This window comes from Apostichopus japonicus, chromosome 16, assembly GCF_037975245.1.
Source record: "Apostichopus japonicus isolate 1M-3 chromosome 16, ASM3797524v1, whole genome shotgun sequence".
Taxonomy (NCBI): Eukaryota; Metazoa; Echinodermata; class Holothuroidea; order Aspidochirotida; family Stichopodidae; genus Apostichopus; species Apostichopus japonicus.
Window position 1 is genome coordinate 24,090,997 of NC_092576.1, and position 22,291 is coordinate 24,113,287.

The 22,291-nt window shown below is 37.2% G+C and overlaps 2 protein-coding genes across 3 annotated transcripts in view; one reads left to right on the forward strand and one right to left on the reverse strand.

Annotated features, from left to right (window-relative positions):
• Window positions 1-22,291, forward strand: part of LOC139982377 (tyrosine-protein kinase CSK-like) — a 244,925-nt gene that overhangs the window by 9,895 nt on the left and 212,739 nt on the right. The gene's annotated exons all lie outside the window — the stretch shown is intronic.
• Window positions 8,829-21,362, reverse strand: LOC139983314 (uncharacterized). 2 transcript variants are annotated; one of them, XM_071996780.1, is made up of 19 exons: window positions 20,221-21,362; window positions 19,693-20,016; window positions 18,992-19,306; window positions 18,304-18,618; window positions 18,074-18,187; window positions 17,767-17,791; window positions 16,881-16,951; window positions 16,761-16,773; window positions 16,292-16,329; window positions 15,856-15,883; window positions 15,542-15,609; window positions 13,889-14,056; window positions 12,413-12,520; window positions 12,107-12,279; window positions 11,434-11,553; window positions 10,926-11,037; window positions 10,158-10,248; window positions 9,724-9,805; window positions 8,829-9,532 (listed from the first exon to the last, which is right to left on the reverse strand). In XM_071996780.1, exons 1-19 carry the CDS (start codon window positions 20,612-20,614, stop codon window positions 9,425-9,427), a joined length of 2,667 nt encoding a protein of 888 aa, XP_071852881.1. In that variant the 5' UTR covers window positions 20,615-21,362; the 3' UTR covers window positions 8,829-9,424. The 2 variants fall into 2 exon arrangements, with proteins under 2 accessions (XP_071852881.1, XP_071852880.1); XM_071996779.1 differs by having other exon boundaries at window positions 12,413-12,523; window positions 20,221-21,357.

The window sequence follows — 22,291 nt, forward strand, 5'->3', positions numbered from 1 at the left end:
TAATAATAATTCAGAGAAAATGAAAAGAAGATTCTTCTAAAGAGGTTGTTCTAATTTGTTCAGTTTGATCTATTGAAAGATTTAGAGCGAACAGAAAAATAGCAAAAATACTCAATGATTGTCCGTTTAAGTGCACGAACGTTCACTGACGTTATGGCTGAAAGCCACACAACTACTGTATATAAATTAGTCATATTTGATCAACTGCTACATTATATAACTTACTTTAGAGTACACTAGGTGCAACCCCCGTATATTACAGTGCATTGTTTACTGTTTTCAGGGATTGCAACTATTGTTTACCCAATACCAATCATATTCGTTCAGCAAACTCACGGTACCACCGTATTTACTTTGCACGAAGTACAACGGGTGCATATTGTGTGCATTGTACCGCAGTTTCACGGAAGTACTATATACACTGGAAAGAAGGGAAAAACGTATGACATTCGCATTGCAAGGAGGAAATGAACAACATGACCGTCAAATACTCCAAAAACAAATCACCACGTAAGTGAATAATAGTGATTAAGGTGCCTATGAATTATGTCGATCGCAACTAATGACTTTAAAATTATATATGTTTAAGTGAGAAAAATAGGGAAATTACTTCTACTTTGCATTAAGAAACAAATAAGTCTTCATTATAGGAAACAAAATCTCGTGTGATTTGTAGTAAAAATAAACCTACAGAGATTAACAGTGCGTGTGGATGCACCTGGGTAACCCATGTCAGCATTTATATACGCAATACTTGCTTTATTATTTAAAGTTACATGACAAAACCTTGAGAGCTGAACGAACACACTCACTGGTGAGCGGAAGAATGTCCGCCGGCTGGAACAACGATGGCAAAAGTCTCAAATGTCAATCGACTTGCAGATTTACCGAACCGCTTCGGACGTGTATCATCGGAACATCGACACGGCCAAGACTGCCTTCCATCGCGGTAGGATTGAGACAGCGTCTTCCAAACAGCTTTTCAACGTCGTTGATGATTTGATTGGCGTCAAAACAGCTGTAACCGCTGTAATGCCATCTCATATTCCAATGAGCAAAGTAGCTAACGCATTTTCCGAATTCTTCGACAGTCTACCTGTTCCTGTGGCACCACATAAACCTGGCCATCCACCTCATCACCTAACAGAATTCATTCCAATTACTGACGAGTTTGTGGAGAAACTAATCCGATCTTCAACATCAAAATCTTGCAGACTCGACCCCTTACCCACCACACTTGTGAAAAACTGCAAGGTCACAGTGTCGATATTGACTAGGATCATCAACTCTTCTCTCGTGAGTGGAATTTTCCCAAGAAGTCTCAAACTCGCAGTTATACGCCCTCTGCTAAAGAAGGCAAATATGGATGAGAACGTGCTGAAGAACTATCGTCCAGTTGCAAAAATTCCATACATAGCAAAACTCATAGAACAGGCTGTGAAGAAGCAAATCGACGCGCACCTCGCCTTACATGGACTTTTGCCGAAATTTCAGTCAGCATACAGGGTGAACCACAGTACCGAGACCGCAATAATACGTGTCCATAACGACACAATGGTGGCCCTAGATAAGAAACTGGACGTGTTATTGCTACTTTTGGATTTGAGTGCCGCTTTCGAAACCATTGATCACAATATCCTGCTACATCGTCTTGAGTTCACCTTTGGTTTCACTGGTATCGTCTTGGAATGGTTCAGTTCGTACCTAAAGACAGGAAGCAGTAACAAATCAGACGAGACCACACCCATATGCGGCGTCCCGCAAGGAACAACGCTTGGACCAATACTCTTCATCCTCTACACGGCGCCACTCGAGGAGATCGTCATTCGTCACGGATTGGAACCCATGTTATTTGCAGACTACACCCAGCTATACATCGCTTTCAAACGCAAGGGCGACGCTCAATCTAGAATCGAAGCATGTATTGATGAGATAAGAGTCTGGATGACAGAGAATCTACTGGTACTAAACGACAGCAAGACTGAGGTTATTCATTTCACTTCTAAATTTAAAGCCGCTAATAAACTAGAATCGCTTCGTGTAGGATCTTCCGAAGTTTCATCGGTACCACTAGTTCGCAACTTAGGAGTATATTTCGATCAATCTGGCCTCATGGAAGAGAACATCAATCAAATATGCAAATCGGCTTATGGAAGTTTGGTCGAATTCGTCGCCTTTTAAACCGTACCCTCACAGAACGCTTAGTTCATGCTTTTATTACATCCCGTCTTGACTGTTGTAATGCTCTTCTGAACGGTCTTTCTAAAACTGCACTTCATCCTCTACAGACTATCTAAAACGCAGCCGCTCTCATGATCACTCGTTCACGACGACACGAACATGTCACTCCTGTCCTTTACGATCTACATTGGCTACCTATACACCAACGCATAACATTCAAAATTTTAATTACTGCATTTAAATGCATACACGGAATGGCAGCGTCTTACCTGTCTGAGCTGATCACACCTCGGGTACCCAAACGCGCCCTTCGCTCTAAGCCGTTCACTCTCGTTCCGCGCAACACCAATAACAAGAAGTACTATGGCCCTACAGCATTCTCGGTCGCCGCACCTGATCTTTGGAACGAGCTGCCTCCAGGAATTCGGATGATCACGAACTTCCCCTCCTTCAAGTAACACCTGAAAACGCATCTCTTTCAAGAGCACTACAAATGATGGATTCTAGGATTTTTTAGATTTTATGTTGTTCTGTCGTGTTAGTTTTGGCCCTACAGCATTCTCGGTGCCGCACCTGATCTTTGGAACGAGCTGCCTCCAGGAATTCGGATGATCACGAACTTCCCCTCCTTCAAGTAACACCTGAAAACGCATCTCTTTCAAGAGCACTACAAATGATGGATTCTAGGATTTTTTAGATTTTATGTTGTTCTGTCGTGTTAGTTTTTAGGTTCTAACTTCTTTTGGAATTTTTTAATTTTTAGCATTCAAATTGTAGATTTTGTAGTCATTCTGTTTTATCGCTTTACGCTTCACCAGTGCTTTTATTAGTTTTTCGATCTCATATTCCTGTTTATATCTGTTTTATATTGTTCTGTCGTGTTGATTTTTAGGTTCTAACTTCACTTGGAATTATCACTTTCTAGCATTCAATTTGTAGATTTTGTAGTCAATCTGTTTTATCGCTTTTCGCTTCACTAGTACTTTTAATAGTTTTTCGATCTCATATTCCTGTATATTTCTGTAGATGTTAATATGTATTTACTGTTTTTTCTTTTTATTGTTTTATGGCATTGTATTTTCTAGATTGTTTGTAAAGCGCACAGATGCATCGCGCGTAGTGCGCTATATAAAATTTTATTTACATTACATTACAGAGCTAGTAATAATATAATAAGTCAACTCGTAGAGCAATTCACATCATCATACTTCTTACAGCGATAGTGAGTGGTGCTGTGAGATATGCACACATATATAAGTAGACAAACTGTAAGGTGAAATATGGTATGACAAATGTACTTATATTTAAAATGAATTTTTATATAAATAAATACTATAAATATACAACATCATTACTCTTCTTAGCTGGCCATGTAACAGGTATTTATCAGGGACCAAACTACCATTATTGCTTGGCAATATCCAATAAAAAAATTGATATATCATTAAATTGATTTTTTTTTTTAAGAAAAGCCTAAACATGAAGATACTTCTAAGATTGGCATTGGTCCCTTCATCTACAAGCACAAAATATTAACTAACTGAGTTGACACCCACCTTCCAAAAATGGACATAAACCCTATAAACTTATATATAGGTAATCAATTATTCCTTGTTGTGCATTAGCCTCACCTTGCCCCCTTCTAAAGTTCGCTAGAAATTGGCTTAAGCCAGGTCAATACCTGCGTATTGCTACGTTCATTATGTCGCTTAGGCACTACACATTTTGGTAATCCTTGTGTTAAATTGTTAATTTTCGTCCTGTAACCTAACCGCCGTTAATAGTCAAACCACAATTGGTTATCATTGTTTATACAATGACATGATAAATAAGAACAACTAACAAGTGAATATGTGATATATTACGTACTTATGAATGTGATGTGAATACATTTTCGGCAGAATTCACGTAAGTTTGAGGATATTCCTTTTTTTGGCCAGAGACACTTTTGTTTTGTGTGAGGGGAAGGGGGTGTGAAATTTCAAACCATACCGTCCGGATTTCTACAGAAATAGCACATTGAACCATGTAACTAAAAAACGACGCACACTACGCACTTTTGTAGCAAAAGAAACTCCTAAACGGCTTAGTAAATTGTCTTCAAACTTGGCGAGGTACCCCAGTGTAAACCATCGTGTCTCACAGACCGCCGGAAGCTCAATTTGAGAGGTCAAATTAAGTGGAAATCGATTTTTGCTGTAACTCAAAGTGGAAACATTTAATTGACATGGAACCTTCACAGGTAACACGGCAATGTCAAGTGTACAGGCGATTTACAACTGAGCATAACAGAACGAGTGATTAAATGATGAGCGAGAAGTATTCAGAGTGTAGTAACTTGTATTTGTATATTTGCAACTTTAAATACCATTTACGCGATAAGAAACAGGTCAATTTAACAGTCAAGGAAAACAAACTCAATATTATAATTGGACATGCATATATATAATATATGTGATTGTCATTTTTGTTGGCATAATGCAACTGCCATATTTAATTACATATTTGTCGTTGTAAATTACTGAATGGTAATTACTGAGGATACAATATGGCGCCGGTCAATGGTGAAGTGTTCGCTCGAGCTCCGAGAATTCTAATGATTTTTCTCCTTCTACTAACATCTGTGAACTGTTTATTGTTACGATACTCAAGGGAGGAACTGCTTCTACTTAGACCTAATGTTCAAGGTAATTTCAACCGTTTGGAGCCTGATATTTTTGCTGACTTAACAAATGGAGGGTGTGTTCGAGACCTGCCGACGGCCCAGCCTAACAAGCCTAGGCCTATACGCCGCAGAAACCGTAAGCGAGGTAAGAGAGGGGGTCTTCTAGTATGTATGTATGTATGTATATGTGATCTTCCCGCAAGCAGGAACTCGCGAAAGAAGCCATGGAGGCTTGTAGACTCGCAAGCTGACCGAAGCCAATCTCTCGGCACACATCCATTTAACGTCCATGTCGGGAAGTTGTTATTGAACAACACCCTTGCCAGACGACACACATTGCTGTCGGCGGGGAATCGAACCGGGGATCTCATGATTGGGAGACGCCGTTAAATCACGGCTAGTTAAATCACGACGCCGCTGGAACAGAACACCGGTACCTGGTATGATCTTGGCGAACGTCCGGAGCTTGTATAATAAAGCTGATGAACTTTTCTGCCGCATTCAAACGATGAGAGACTATATGTTTTGTAACGTCTTTTGTTTCACGGAAACATGGTTGACTCCCACCCACCCAGACACTATTGTACAACCACCTGGATTCTCTATTTATCGTAACGATAGGGATCAGGCCGCTACCGGGAAGTCCCAGGGAGGTGGTGTGTGTTTCATGATCAATAATCAATGGTGCACAGATGTTAAGACTATTTCGAGAGGTTGTACCATGGATCTGGAGCATTTGACTATCAAATGTCGGCCATTTTACCTACCTCGGGAATTCTCATCAGTGACTTTGACGTCTGTTTATATTCATCCAGGGGCCAATTCAACGGTGGCACTTACTGATCTCGCAAACGTCATTACAAAAGCCGAGAATTTAGATCCGGATACTCTTTCAATTGTTGCCGGGGATTTCAACAAAGCTAATTTGAGGACCGTACTCCCTAACTTTAAACAACACGTTACTTGTCCGACTCGCGGGAGGAGAACTCTGGACCATTGTTACTCCAAGGTTAAATCAGCTTACAAATCTGTCGAACGCCCCAGTCTTGGTAAATCGGATCATTCGGTAGTCCTGCTCATACCGGCCTACAAACAAGAACTCAAGCAATCTAAACCGATCGAGAAGGAGGTAATCCTTTGGCCCCAGTCTTCGGTCGATCAGTTGATTGATTGTTTTGATAGGACTGATTGGGATGTTTTCAAGAGTAACGATGATCTGGATGAATTCACTGTCGCCGTGACGGAGTATTTACGCTTTTGTCAAGAACAGTGTTTACCTACAAAAACGGTGACGTCATATCCGAACAGTAAACCATGGTTTGATAAGTCCATTCGGTCCAAGCTCGTCGCCAAGGACGCTGCTTATCGTTCTCGGAATACCGATCCGGAATCCTACCGGCAGGCCAGATCAAATTTGAAGAAAGCTATCCGGGACTCGAAGAGGGCGTACCGGGACAAGGTTGAGGAGAAGTTCGAATCGGGCGACGCTAGAGCTCTATGGTCGAACTTGAGCCTGATCACACAATACAAAGGTCCCGCGAAAACCGCTGACACCGATGATGTCACATTGCCCGACCAGCTGAATGAGTTCTATGCCAGATTTGACCGCCAGAATACCAGTGTCCCGGTACCCGCGCCATGCGACGATGTACTGCCACCATTTGAGATCGCTGAACACGATGTGAGACGAGCGTTCAAGGGTCTAAAGGAAAGGAAAGCTGCCGGCCCTGATGGTATCTCCCCAAGACTGTTGAGGCGCTGTAGTGATCCACTCGCGACTGTTTTCACTGACATCTTTAACTGGTCGTTGAGGTTGCAAAAAGTTCCTAACAGTTTGAAGGAAGCCACCATTATCCCGGTTCCTAAGAACAATTCTGCTTCCAGTCTGAAAGACTATAGACCTGTGGCACTGACTTCTGTTATTATGAAATCTTTTGAGAAACATGTATTGAAGTATTTATGCTCTAAATTGCCATCTGACCTTGACCCTTGCCAATTCGCCTATAGATCAAATAGAAGTGTGGACGATGCAATATCTATTAACATTCATGAAATTTTACAGCATCTTGAGAACAAGAATTCGTATGCTAGAGTTTTATTTGTAGATTATAGCTCGGCTTTTAATACTATTATCCCCTTTAAACTGCATTCTAAGCTCATCAATGACCTCAAGCTCCCGGTTTCTATTTGTAACTGGATTTTAGATTTTCTTGTGAATCGTCCTCAGGTTGTTAGAATTGGTAATAATGTTTCTTCCGTGTTAACATTGAGTACTGGTACACCACAGGGTTGCCCTCTCTCACCGAAACTTTATTCACTTTTTACGTATGATTGTAAGGTTTATAGCCCGAACTGTCTCGTGACCAAGTTTGCTGATGATACAACCCTCACTGGCCTCATATCGGACAATGATGAGTCGACTTACCGTGAACAGGTTGAATCCCTCATACATTGGTGTAATGAGAACAACCTACTCCTTAATGTTTCCAAGACTAAAGAGATGATTTTTGACTTTCGGAGGAAGAAGCCAGATATGCAACCACTACGTATCGGAGGAGACATCGTCGAGCAGGTGTCAAGTTTTAGATTTCTTGGTACTCATATTACCGATAATATCACATGGTCAGTAAATTGTACAGAAATCTTGAAGAAAGCTAGGCAACGTCTATATTTTTTGCGGAAGTTGAGATCGTATGGATTCAATCAATGTATACTTATTAATTTCTATCGTGCAATAGTCGAGAGTATCCTGACGTCATCGATTATTGTCTGGTTTGGCCGGGCCACGCAAGATGATATCAGCAGATTATCTGCAGTGGTCAGGTCAGCTGAAAAGATAATTGGCGTTGATCTCCCTTCCCTGGAGTCGCTCTACATAGACAGGTCTCTTCGTAGAACGCAGCTCATTTTGAGCGATTCTGATCACCCTGCCAATGCATATTTCAATTTCTTGCCATCGCACCGCAGACTCCGTACCTTTAGAGGGAACAGGCGTTTTACCGCCAGTTTCTTTCCATCTGCCGTCAAACTTTATAATAACCTGTAATTTTTTATTTGCACATATTATTCTATTATTCTATTTTACTATTTCTATTCTAAGGAGCTTGAGGAATGTTTTAATTTTCGATGTGTAATTTTATTGCTCATTGATTGAATAAAGAATCTATCTATCTATCTATCTATCTATCTACTGTGCAATTTGTATCGGCCAACTTACAAAAACAATTAGATGTAGTCGGTTTGAAATTCTTGATATATTGCTAGTACGGTGATGTGTTCTCTACTTGCCCGATTAGCAGGTAGTCTTGAAACTCGAACTTCAAATTATTTTGCTAAACTCAGTATCATAAGATCAAGGTCCACACACGGATGTATAGAATATTTTCATATATCTTATTATAAGATTCGTGTTACATTCAAACATTTTAGAGAGTTTTTGTTTTCAAATGTATTGCTGCAAATCATCTGAATGCCTTTGAATTGATTAATATGATTAAATCACTGAGCTATACAAACCAGGAACAAGTCACATATATCTACACAATATAACTATAACTCTTTGCATACGAATGCTCTTGTCATATCTGATTATTTATATTTCTCTAAGAAAGTTACAATTCCAAACTGCCTGTAAAATTATTTCTGAGAGAAATGACACCGATTCCAAAATGATTGTCATAATGTTATTGCAACTAGGTATAACCCTTTTCTATATGTTTCGTTATTTATTCAATATGTACTTTCCTCTAACACCACATTACTTTGAGAGATTATTGAAAAGATTATTATACGGATAAGTGTGGTGAAACATATACACTTTTATAAAGGAATTATGTACACTTTAAATATGAAGAATTTTGAAACTCAATAAACAACTCTAAGGTATAATGCGTCGATTGATTGTTGTGCGTTTCTAGTCAACAAACTCTGCTCTAGCTAAACTAGTATAATTTCAGTTCAGACACGACACAACTGGCTCAAATTCGTTTAGTTTCGTAATTCTTTAATACAAAATTCGCTGCGCAAATTTATTCCTAAATTCGTTTATGTTCTTATAAACTAAATAAGTAGAAGGTAACTGTGTAGTATTTCAATCTGTTACACAATATCCCAATCGATTTGTGTGGCATACTACATTTTTCTTTCCTCATTATTTGATAGAGGTACAAGTATAAAAAAAAAAATGTTACAGGTTAATATACTTCCATAATGCTTTCCTATAGCTACAGATATATGCATGCTAGTCGATATAACGATAATTTTAAACAAAAGTTTGTGTGATTATTAATTTGTTTTTCTGAAATTACAATTGCAAATAACAGATACAAAGATGAAATTAAATGGCACAGTATTTTTTTCCAGCCCTCTGATGCTAAATTACAGGTACAAAGAGGTATAAATCTCAATCCCCCTTCTCAAAGTAAAGTTATGGTCTTACATCGACTAAAGATGCATAGTAAATTTTACTTTCAACGATCTCTTACTCAACAATGCAATCATAAAAATTTAGTTTTATTTTCAACTGAATATTATCTTAGGTATAAAGCTATTTTGATTCTTCATCTCTCGTCTTCAACACTAAGGCGATATGGAGCCATTGCTGTCAGACAGTTGTCCTTTCATAGGAACATAATTGTCAGTGATACAACCAGCTGGAACCTCATATGTATCGCTATGATTGATTTCCTGAATGCAATAACCAAATAAACACAATGAAAACGTGGTATTATTTGCCATTGGTGTAAGATATATATATTTAATATTCAAAGATTCAACAAGTATTCATATCATATATTCATATGCTTGCGTGTTACCTTAATTAAAACGCTAAAATGAGGGAAAGATCACACAAGAAAGAAGGGAACATGTAATTTTACCTGACATAGAGATTGCCGAAGGGCCTTCATCGAGGGACGTTGCTCACAATCGGTCGCAAAACAGTCAAAGAGGAACTCACATCTATGGCAGGACAAAGGCAGGATAGAGTGATCATATTACTGTATTACGGTTTTTAAAGGGATGATGAACAATGCACAGTTGTATCCATAGACAGAAATAAAAACATAGGAATAGTTCAACACGTATTACATGTATCTTTTTCAGCCAAATTGCGATTTTCTTCTCGGCTTCACCACTGCATACATGTTTGAACTACTGGTTCCACACTCTGTTCACGAGATACAATAACTGGATTTGTAACATGCCTTGCAATACATGGAATGACAATTATTTCAAAGTTCAACATTTGTTTAACTATACATAGCATCTTTAATAACATTGTAAACAATTTATCCAAATTGCTTCCAGTTACCTCACAAAGTTTATATTATCCAGTTTCTTTACTTCTGAACTTGCTCCATGACCTCTAGACAATAGGAAGTCTAAAGTCTCTGTCATATTATCTGGGTGAAATAAAGGATATGGAATAGTGTACCCACTGCTTAAAAAGTGGATTTCGGTACATAACATTCGATAAACTATACTATTTTTTATTAACTTAATTGTCGAAAACAAAATACAAAAGAAATTATACTTTGAGTTAACTCTTGAAATGATTTAAAACTTGTCGATGCCTTTCAAGAATTAGTTAGAATTAATACGTGTTTCAAAACAAATAGATCGTGTGTTCATACTTGATGTCTCAGATACATATTCCAAGGAAGCAGATGAGACAGAACACGTTCAAACTGGTTTGTTACCTTAGGGAGATGTCGTTGATGAAGTTAAATCAAAACGGTGCAAGATTAAATCGTTGCTCAAAAGTGATTTAAAGCATTTCCAATTCTTTCTTAAGTTACACGAATCCTTCAAACTACCATTCTATATATGTATTTACGTACAATACAGCAGCTTAGCATTTTGTTTCTTATCTTACAATTAATGAGTATACATGTCACTTTATTAGGTAATTATATTATCTCTGCTGTCTTTATGTATAACAAGCTGCTTATCAACCAAAACGATATTACAAGAGAAAAAATTTACATTTCTGGACAAGTTGTGTGACAAGTTCCTCTTAAAAATAATATGCTTTTACAGAAATTTGCCACTGAAGTGTGACTTACAATTGTGAATTTACCTTTATACAATATTCTCCAAATCACAACAGCTGTAGCCCATACGTCACTGGTTTGATCATATTCACTTCTCTGAACAGCCTCAGGAGCAAGAAATTCCAAATTACTTTCAACCTTCAAAATAAATCCATAAAAACTGAAAGTTTAGAAAGTACAAGTACAAGTAAAACGAAGCATTTTTCTCCCTGAGATGTTAGAATCAATGTTACTTTACCTGCTTATAGTGGCTAGTGTTGCATATATCGAAAAACATTCGGGTCTAATCGGTTCTAATCGGTTTTTAATACAGCCATTGTGATCGCTTAAGACAAATTAGCTTGACGTTAACAATTCCAGATTAATATCGATAAACCATATTGTGAAAGTTGTTATCTGGAAGAAATCTATATACAAGTTGGTACATGCTGTATAACGGGCGAAAAAAAGTTACTAAAAATGTAAAATAGTAAATGCAAGAATACATATAGATTCCGTTCCGTTTTGTATTTGCTTGATGACAAAATTACTGACCTTGTTCTTGATGATCTTGACTTTGGTTGGTGCATCTTCACGTAAGCAGAAGTCGTATAGCTTGCAAATCTTCTGTCCAGTCACCAACACCTTCTTTGTCGATAAGCCAGGATGCAGAAACTTTAAAATTAAACAAATAAAAACACATTAAACAATCAAAATCAGTGAGACAGTTATTATGGACAATCAAAATCAGTGAGACAGTTATCATATAAATGGATATACGTTTTGTATAAAATCATTTGAGGTTTATTTTATCTTCTGAATGTTTGAGATAAAAAACGCAGCATTGCGTCAAAAGCCAAAGAAGAAATGCATCTCATTTTACTCGTCAATGTCAGGAATTAACATATGGAAGATGTTAAACGGATTGGCTTTCGTAACCTTATCTACTGATCCAAAGTATTGATTTAATGGATATTCTAATCATTAAGTTGGCATTTTCCCCTCAGCTGGTATTTTCTGCTGTAGCAGAGCGTACATAATATCCAACGATATTACAAAAATCTGGCAAATTTTAAAATATAAGACAATTATGATGTTGAGGCAAAGCACTTTCAGCATTACAATACTATAACGTTGGTAAATCAGTTCTAACACGGCCAACTACGTTAAAAGTAATTTAACTTCGCTAAGGTCATAAATCAGACCGGTAATATATAAGATGCCTCACCCCATATGACTGAATGAACTCCATTCCTTCAAGTACGTCTGTTGCATATGAAGAAGTTTTCGTATCCAATATGAGATGATCTAGGAATTTTGATTCCCTTTCTTGTTGCCCATAACCAATGACATTTTCTAGTACTTCGCACGTAAGATGTTCGTGCACTACGTACAATGTAGCTAGTAGATGAACAAAAACAAATATGTTTAACGTATACAGATTCCTATTAATAGTAAGAACATTTATTTTCAGAAAGTAACTTTTCCACGAAGACCAGTAAATGTATCCAAAATAAAGAAAATAGCATATTACCTTCTTCTATACAAATTCCTTCTATATTTGTTATGTGATTTGCATTTGGTAAATCTAAGAGACGCTTAACATATTCGTCCCAGTGAAAACCACTCTTCTTCATGATGTCTTCTGAAACGGAACGGACATGAATAAGTTTTACCAACTATTGCTGTTTCAATGTCATGACGAATAATACCGTTATATTCAATGCAAGACAGAATTGTCCGTACACATGTGCATGTGCTTTTTACGTGACCCGCCATGCGGGATACAAAACGTCGCGGCCAAACGGCACTAACGAACCATCCCATTCTGACAAACGAAACTCAGGTCAAGCGAGCCAACAAAATACATGCGCCCACCGACCTGCAGAAACAAAACGCCCAACCAGACATCTCAAACAATAAAAAAAAAAAAAAAACACAAAAGGACGACCAGCACGCAGCGAAACGAAACACCCCTCCCCAGCACACCACCGTCCAAAAAAGGCAGCACCAGATAAACGGCAAAAATCGCCTTCAATCTGAAAGCGAATGTCAGACTTCACCGCATCCAGGACTGCCTGCTAACCCGCAAATTTCCCCCTAAAAACAACATCACAACTATTCCTCCAAACAAGTTTTCTAAAAACAGAACAAACACAAATAATACGCTGCAACACAGCAACAGAACAAACTGGAGGATCTACCCCATATAAAACAAAACCCTGTCCTACCGACCAGGAACGGTCTCCCGTTAAACGGTCGGTGAATGCGTGTAGTTTAGTGTTCTGGAATCTCGTTTCTCAGAATTAGAATACGAGCCACACACACCCTCAGTTGATATGTATTTCACTGAATTAACTCCTGGCCCTGGCGTAGCACGATCCATTTTAATTAGAGAAGGACTCCATAATGTGTCTCAATTCTTAGTATGAATCACAAAACAAACTCATTTGTGTAAATTAGGAGAATACAACGATCGGATTTAATAAGTGATCGTTTTCCCCACACTTACGTCAGATAAATATTGCAAACAGAAGTTTATTTATCAGCCTTAAATCCAAGCACCTGTGCTTTTTTTTTTTAATTTTACCCAGGTTAGTTATCAGCCTTTAATCCAAGCACCTGTGATTTTATTAATTGTTTAATTTTTACCAGCTTTTGTTGTTTAGCTGATGCAACTCAATGAATATCATTTAAAGACTCTGAATCAGTGACATGTCTGCGTTGCATATTGCTAGACCTCTGCACACTGGAAAGATAGCCTACGTAATGCATTTAGCTAAATAACTTATAGCATAAATCATCCACGAAACAACACAGATATAGACATAACAAAACGTTCAGCCCAAACAACACGTCAACATAAACTGTAAACCAGCACCACGAAATTATGTCACAAAAATATAAGGAATCTAACTGATGCTAACATACAATCCAATTGAAATATGTGTAACCTTTTAATTGTTACGAACATCTACACGTTGCATCCGTCTGGAGTAGGTTTTTTTACCTTTCATTGTTGTGAGGACAACGCATTTTTTACTGTCTGCAGTAGAAATTGTTCCCATCCATCGATTGTAAATGCTACTCGTGTTCATGTTGAGTATAAAACAAATATCCTTCCTTGAAAACAACTTTTCGTTTGACACGTCTTCTTTCATCGTTGAATAATAGTGTTCTAAAGAAAGTAAATGATGTATTTAACGCATTTGAGTGAATGCATTAACGAAATCGAGCGTTGAATTTTATAAACACTTACCTACATAATGGTTGTCATCGGGGCATCTGTCATCATGAAATGATACACAGTTTAGTAATAATTTTTGCTGCTCCTTTCATATTTTTCCAATTGGAACGCTTCTAGAACTACAGTTGCTAAAACCTTTATACTAATATATGTTTGCAGCTCTTATCTCTGTTCCATATCAGGTGAACCTAAAAAAAAACACCTTTATTTAATGTTGGTAATAATTATATAACAGTTTTGGTAATATACTGTAACGTCACTTCCCTGTCTGGTATGGCAGTCTTTAAAACTGGGCTTTGTCTCGACAAAATATGAAAATACAGAAGATGTTCAAGTGTCAGTGACACAGTGGTACCGTTTATTGACCTCCTCTACAAACAATGTTCATACATTGTTGTTCCTATCGTATATGGCTCTAACAGTTATCCTTGCATTACGCAAAACGTTACTGTTAATGCAATTCCTCAACGTGTCGTCTTAACGCAGCGTACAGCACGGCGATAAACGCAACGCCTAACGCAGCGTTTTAAGCGGCGCCAAACGCAGCCCACAACAAACCATACAACGTAGCGTCACACGTAGCGTAAAACGCTTCGTACAACGCAGCGCTTAACGCAAAGTGCAACGCGGTGCTAAACGCAGCGTCTCAAATATGGAATCAGATTCAAGGCTGCAAAGTTAACCTTAACGGTGTCTGCAATGTCGTTAACCGATGTGAATACACTAAGAAACAATCGGTGGACTAAATGACAGTTATGTATCTTTCTGATAGCTGACATAGGGCTTAATCACAAATGTTGCTAATTACGGACTTGCTGAAAAATATCCAATCACAGAAGAACACTGATCTTTACTAAACTACATACAGTGTCACGCAGTTTAGAGCACTACTAAATAACGTAAATGATAACAATTGGTCAAAAACGTTACTCCTAAGTCCCTGGGCGTAATCTCCCTAGGTTCGATAGCGCAGTTTGCTAACAATTCATATGACTTACAAACGTATTAAAAATTATTCTGAGCACTTACAATATCTACAAACAGTTATACACGGTGCCGTGGTGTTAGAAAAATGCCAACTTGGATAATAGAAAATGATATGATAACATACCGTACGTAGACGTCTTGTACGATACTCTGTCGAAGATTGTAACCTTACATACTAGCCTGAACAATGGCTTAAGTTTACGCGCGCGAGAATGTACTAACACCGCCTCTGAGTTACGGTCACCAGTCTTCCGGAAGGCCAGGTACACGATTGCTTAAGTCATAATAAACAACTTAGGAGGATAACGAGGTTTTCCCGGCAAATAATTATATCCTTACTTCTTAGCTTTAAAGGTTAATACAGCGTTACGAATCGCTCTCAAACTTAAAATACTACACAAGTTCGGTTAAAATATCACATAGTATTACCATTGTCATCTACAATTGCACGCGTATACTTTGAAAGTCTCTTTTCTGGTATGTCTGGTAACTTTTTGCTGAAAAAAAAAATTGTCACACATAAGTATAGACAAGACTGATGTGGATATAGAACGCTTTATATAGCATAACTAGTGCTGCATGATGTTTTCTCATAACAAGAATAAGAATCATTATACAAAAGCGTTATCTGCTAGGGTCAATAGTAACTTTTTCAGATGTGTTTTCACGTGTATTTGTGGAATCTAAATCAAAGCTGACAATTCTCAAGCTTAAGAAATGAATTTTAATGAAAACATTCTTACGTTGGTGGTGCCGGGCCGGTACTCATTCCTAAATATAAGAGACAGATGTTTAGTATCCACAATTATGTTAGCATGATGTTCATCCAGAACCATTTAAATACCTCGTATTGCGATATGTAGCATAATGGGTAATGACACATACTAACATGTCACGTGTGATTCGCACGTGTTAATTTATGATGGTTACCATTTTAGTTCAGAAAAAAAAAAAACATTTCATTAGTTTATTTCATTTCGCGTACATAGTTACATCAGGGGCTACCATTCATAACACTGCGATTTAGTATGCCGTTGTATTATAATATTATTATAAGTCTTCAGGTTAGCTGTCATATACAAAGCAAAATCAATTGACATTTTGTTATGAAGACATTACGTCCAACGGTCTTTGCATTCATTTTACGTATGTTAATTCTCATAATGTTAACAAACTTACGTCTTTTTGCATCGCATCTTGGTTTTTCTAAACTTGTTCTATAGCATGAAATAAAAAAAAACACAATACCTGTTCATTAAGTATAATCATTTTCAATTATTAAAATAAGGTACCGAAATTATAATGAAATTCCTTCGCTGCCGCTTTCTGGGATGTATCAAGAGACACTGATCACATTGTATGCGAAGTACTGTGGCTTCTGGTTAGCGCTTCCAGTAAAGACATCTATTTAGGGATCTCCACCAACTAAGGGATGGATTATCTAGGTAGTAGAAGGCTGGGGTTGAAACCGATAGATAACTAACTCGAATATCGTTCCAGCTATACAATTTCCTTTCTCGTTTCCATAAGATAAGAGTAGTCAGTTAATACGTGGCGATTCTCTCCCTAGTCCGTATGGTATTAAGTTCATACCTATAGCTCATATAGTCAACATCGCTATTATAGACGTGAATTGAACTGTACTTACGATTCGGAAAAGTCTGTGGGGAGAAACATACGAAAACATGATTTGTTTTCATCCGGATGATTTCGAGATCACTGTATTATCAGTTAATCAAACGCTACGGTACAAATGGAATATACTTACCAAGCGTGAAAGGATCGTCTTTTTCCACCGCAGTTGAAATTGAATGCGCCCGTCGTAAGTTAACGTTGTTCCTATGTCAAGAAAGGGCAAGAATTGTGTTTGCAAATATACCTGAACGTTCTGAGGGGATGGATGGTGTGGCAACTTCTAAGCACAACAGCCGATACCCACGATTAACAATACATTCTGTCAAATTTATAATTTCTGAAGCCACAGTAATATGTATGTAAGATAAGTTATTGACATAATATTGATGATCCAACGACACAATGGGAGCGCAGATATAAGTGAAAAATTACATGGTGGAGTTCTTTGAAATAATATATGGTTTCAACACTTACGCTGAACAAACTTATTATGATGAATAATTGAATCTTATGAGGTAACATATGATGAGGATATCCATTATGGTAGAGGGAATACATGTAGACTAGAAGACCAGACAATTGTGTCTATGACTAACTTTCTAATAAAGAAAAAAATGAAAGATACTTGTTGATCAACATATGATAAAAATACAATGATGAGTCAGCCAGGTTTTAAAAAAATGTTAGTGAAACATTAATGGAGTCAACAATCATATTGTCATATATCTCGTTAGTTGCATTAGCTTGACATTCTTTGGTGTTCCTTTGATAGTTATACAGTTGAATACATCAATGATATCCACCAAATTGACGTAATATGAGAGCAATTGCTTGGAGAACAACTTTAACAACAGTCATAAAATAAATGTTCATATTGTCATACCGAGGTAAAAAATAGGCTAGTTGTTTCAATTGCATGTAAAAACGTTTGTGGTTGACTCTGTAATTCGCGGTTTTAACTTTGATTATTAATTTGAAGATTAAGCACGTCAACTAAATGTAATCTGATTCTAACTTACCGTCGAAGACATCTGGCAACAAATCCTGTGAACAGGAGAATTCCATTCAATTGTATGTTAACAACTGACATTACCACAGTGTTAAATGTATCGGCTTAGTTATTACATACCTTTTTGATTTATTAATTTTTACTTTATGACTAAGTGTATATTTTGATAATAAATCCAAGATCCCATCAGACTGGGTTCAGCAGCTGAATGGTTTGAAAACTTTAAAATCATATTGATATGTATTTTAATTGGTAGATAGAATTTATACTTTTATGTGCTTATGAAGGGACTTCAGTGCTTTTTTTTTAAAACTCACCTTTACCGCAGATAAATATGCATATGAAAAAGAACCCAAGCAGTACGACCGAAGCTAAAACAACGAGTATCAACAATTTTCCAATATAACGACGCTGCATGATTTCGTCTTGTTCTGTGTTTTAAAAGAGATAAATAAACAAGAAAGAAAATTAAACGTAATGAAGCAAAATCAAACAACAATCAATAATATAAATATTCGAAATATATTAAAGAAAATGGTAGGCTCACCAACACTGTGGAAAGTGATATTTGTTGTAAGCATTCCGATTGGGAGGCCTTTACAGACACATGAAATAATTCCAACTTTCGAGCTTGGAATCAGTCGTAAAGAAGATTCGGAATCATAGTTGCCGTTACTTCGTTTGGTTGAACTGTTCGTATGTATCGCTGAAGGAGAAATTGGTTTATCGTCAAGAAACCAAGTTATAACCATCGCGGGTCTGGCCTCACGAACTAGGCATTCTACTCGCATGGCTTCCTTATTGTCAACATTGACGACTGAGCTAGTTTCTCCGTTGATTGATAAAGTAATGGTTGGTAAAACTGAAAGAAGAAGAGAATGTTGAGTATGACGACGGTGTTTGGGAAACGTTAAATACTTATCTGTCTGGAATTTCGCTTCAATAAAAACTGATATGGTATAGTTTGAGTGCTTTTGAGGATTCGTGGTTGCATGACTTTTATGACTTAATACAATTTAGCATCACTATAAAACTCGCATTTTTAATGTTTAATATAGATGCTAAAATAATTAAGTGGTACAGTGCGATCACCGTCTGATATGTTACATGACTTTCTCTGGTCAACGGGCCAATTTGGCTTATGACTATTGATTGATTGATTGATTGAAATAAAACCCTTAAAATAGACAAAGCAGAGCAATAAACGAAAGGGATATACAGATATATAAACTAACCAAACGTAAGGAACGCTGCATGTACGGATTTCTCTACTTTGGTGTTATTGAGTGTACTGTGACATGTTATCGTTCCGTTGGTGTCTTCTGGTTGGTACGTTAATATGGAGAAACAATCAAATGTTCCGTTCCGTTTTTTGTTAGGAAGAATGTCTGTATTTGCAATGTCATCAATTTCACGACCATTAAAAAACCAGGTTAACTTTGATGGAGGTCGAGCACCATAGGCTGAGCATAAAACGGTTAATGTTGTTGCCATGGGAACGGTGACATCACTTCCTTTGTTGTTTATGCTGATAACCATCGTCGGGATAACTATGGAGGGATTAATTAAATAGTGTTAACTTTCAGGTGTTCTTCGAAAGCAACATGATTATATATATATATATATATATATATATATATATTATGCTTGAAAACTATGGATATAACCGAATCAGCTTAGAAAGAGCCCCCCCCCCCACCGTCTAAGAAACTCAAACAGACCAACGGTTTTAATTCAATTTCAATGCTAATTCATTTACAAAATGCAACATGATGCAGTTTTTGTTTACACTAGCTGGATATTATGACATAATACAGCAATTGTCACGGTAAGGCCAAAACGACACAAATAAACCTTCAACTTATTAAAATGTGTTCAGATACTTTACCAATGCCTCTCTTTACATTTCACGAACTGAAATTATTGAATTACTTACCATACGTTTTGAAGTAAATAGTGAAGAGTTCTCCGGGAAAGTCTCCTTCTTGGCTACTTAAGCAAGCTAGGGTAGCGGTTGCACTACGTGGAACAATGACAATATCGGATGATGCGTCAAAGGTATCTTTAATGCCCTGGCTTGTGTTGTAGCTTACATAGATAATTTCCCAATTTGCCTCACTGAGTCCTCTCCAAAGCAGGTTTACTTCTGGACGAGCTCCCTCGGCGAAGCAGGAGACGTTTGCTTCTTTCCCATCTGCTATAAACACAGTTGAATTGATGGCTGGTTTTCCGTTGATGGACATTTTTAAGCGGGGTCGGACTGTTCGGAAAAAGCAAAAATTAATACCCGAACCGCGCAGAATTGACCAATATGTATTCAAGAGGAAAGAAATTCCGGTGTTACTCTACAAATTTCAAATAATACACCTACATGTAAACATATCGAAAGAGATACTTTGAACAGACTTTTGAACAGACCTTTTTCTACATTATATATATATATATATATATAATGTATACTAACCTTGGATTATTACTTCGTAAGTGGCCAGTATGTATACACCTTGGCGACATACATAAACTCCTTCGTGAATTGACGAAAGTTCGTGGAATCGCAACGAGTAGTCTTCCAAGAGGGATATTGAAATTCCAATCCACTCTTCGGTTGGAATTTTGCCCAAATAGAGTGGTTCGTCATTGAAATCCCAGGCTCGATTCAGTTTGGACGTTACGGTACAATTGAGGTTCAAGACGCTGCCAATAGCGGCATATATATTTTGTGGTGGAGTAGTAGTAGAAGCAACACTAGAAATATACAGAATGGCAATGCAAAACGGAAGATAGATGGCCGTTCTGAATATAATCATTATCTTTTCAATGGTTGAACCGTGAGACGAAAATAAACCACTCCAAACCATGTTTGCAGTTGGACGGTAATTATGATTTTAAAAGATTGAAAAAATAATATTTGCTGAGTAATTCCAAGAGAATATATCCAAAAAATATTAAATACTATGAAAATATCAACCTTGAAGAAAGCAAATTTGAAACAAAATCAGTTCAAAGTTTGAAATAGTAGTGCACTGAATGGAAGAAAAGGATCGAGTTATGTTACAAGCGCAAGCGAAAGTGTTTTAAGTACAAACGATCGATCTAGTGTGGAATGAGTTACAAAGTTGCCTTTTATTACCCCAATTATTTAAAAGTGAAACAGAAATATAATTGATACTTATTCTGTAGGACCTAATAAAAGGCCGCTAATCGAAACTTCATTCCAGCGCGTAATGCTACCTGTCCTTCTAGTGTATGATTTATTACATGCATTCATCCGTAAGAGAGTATATGTGTGCCTAATTGTATAGCTGCAGTTTGTTGGCAAAGGTACAAATTTCTTTTGAATACAAACAATATATTAAAAGAACGTTCGAATAGATGCTGCGATTTTTGAACATGTGTGTGGAATGTTGGCAATGCTCCAAACATTAAACGATTTTTAACTTCCTTTTGCTAAGTTTGTAACATTCGTGTTATGTACGCTTGTTCACGTAGAGAATACCGTTAAGCACAATTGTATGAAGGACTCAACGCCGAAAATGCAATGCTTGATCGGTAAGTCAATAATCTTAGTTAAATTCAGGGAAAGACTAGGGATAGAAAAACAGTCACTCTATTACTGCATTCCGATTGTGTACAGTAATATGCAATGTGTTGGCAGCGGTCCAAGTTCCTTTCAGAAGCAAACTATCAAAAGATCATACATAATGCGATAGTACTGTAGGATTGCGCTCCTTGAACAATTGTTTGGAATGCTGGTAACGCCCCCAAACACTTCAAAATTATTATCATTGTTTGCGACTTTTCTCTTTAAGAGTACTTTAATCTTGGTGGGAGAGTCAGTAATCTTAGTTAAATTCAGTGAAAGACTAGGGACAAAAAACAGTCACTTCATTTACTTTATTCCGATCTTGTACAGTTACATGCAATGTTTTGGCAGCGATCCAAGTTCCTTTCAGAAGCAAAATATCAAAGGATCATACATAATGCGATAGGACTGTAAGATTGCGCTCTTTGAACAATTGTGTGGAATGCTGGTAACGCCCCCCCCCCCTTTGTCTTTGTTTGCGACTTTTCTCTCTACTAAGTACTTTAATCGCACTTAATTAACATATATACGTGAAGCACCGTCATCAACACTGAACAATGATATTTTGATAATCGTTTCTATTAACGGTGATTACATGAATCATTGCCACCTAGTAGGTAGAGAAATCGCTCTGCATTCACTCCCTTGAAATAAATGTGAATGTTTTAATCTCACCTGCCACAATCACTAAACATTATCGTAATTACTTGCCGCATAACGTTATCTTATTTAAACAAAAAAGAAACTGCTTCACTAGGAAGTATATAAACTAATTCATTCGCTACATGTACATAACTGTACCCGTATCACTTCAAACAACTCTTAAAAAAACAACTACATAGGTTTTTTCCGTACACTTTCTGTTAGGTATGAGATGTTGAGATCGCAGAGTTTGTGTTGCAGTAAGGAATACAATTTAAAGAAAGGCAACATTCTTGAAAGATTCAGTGCC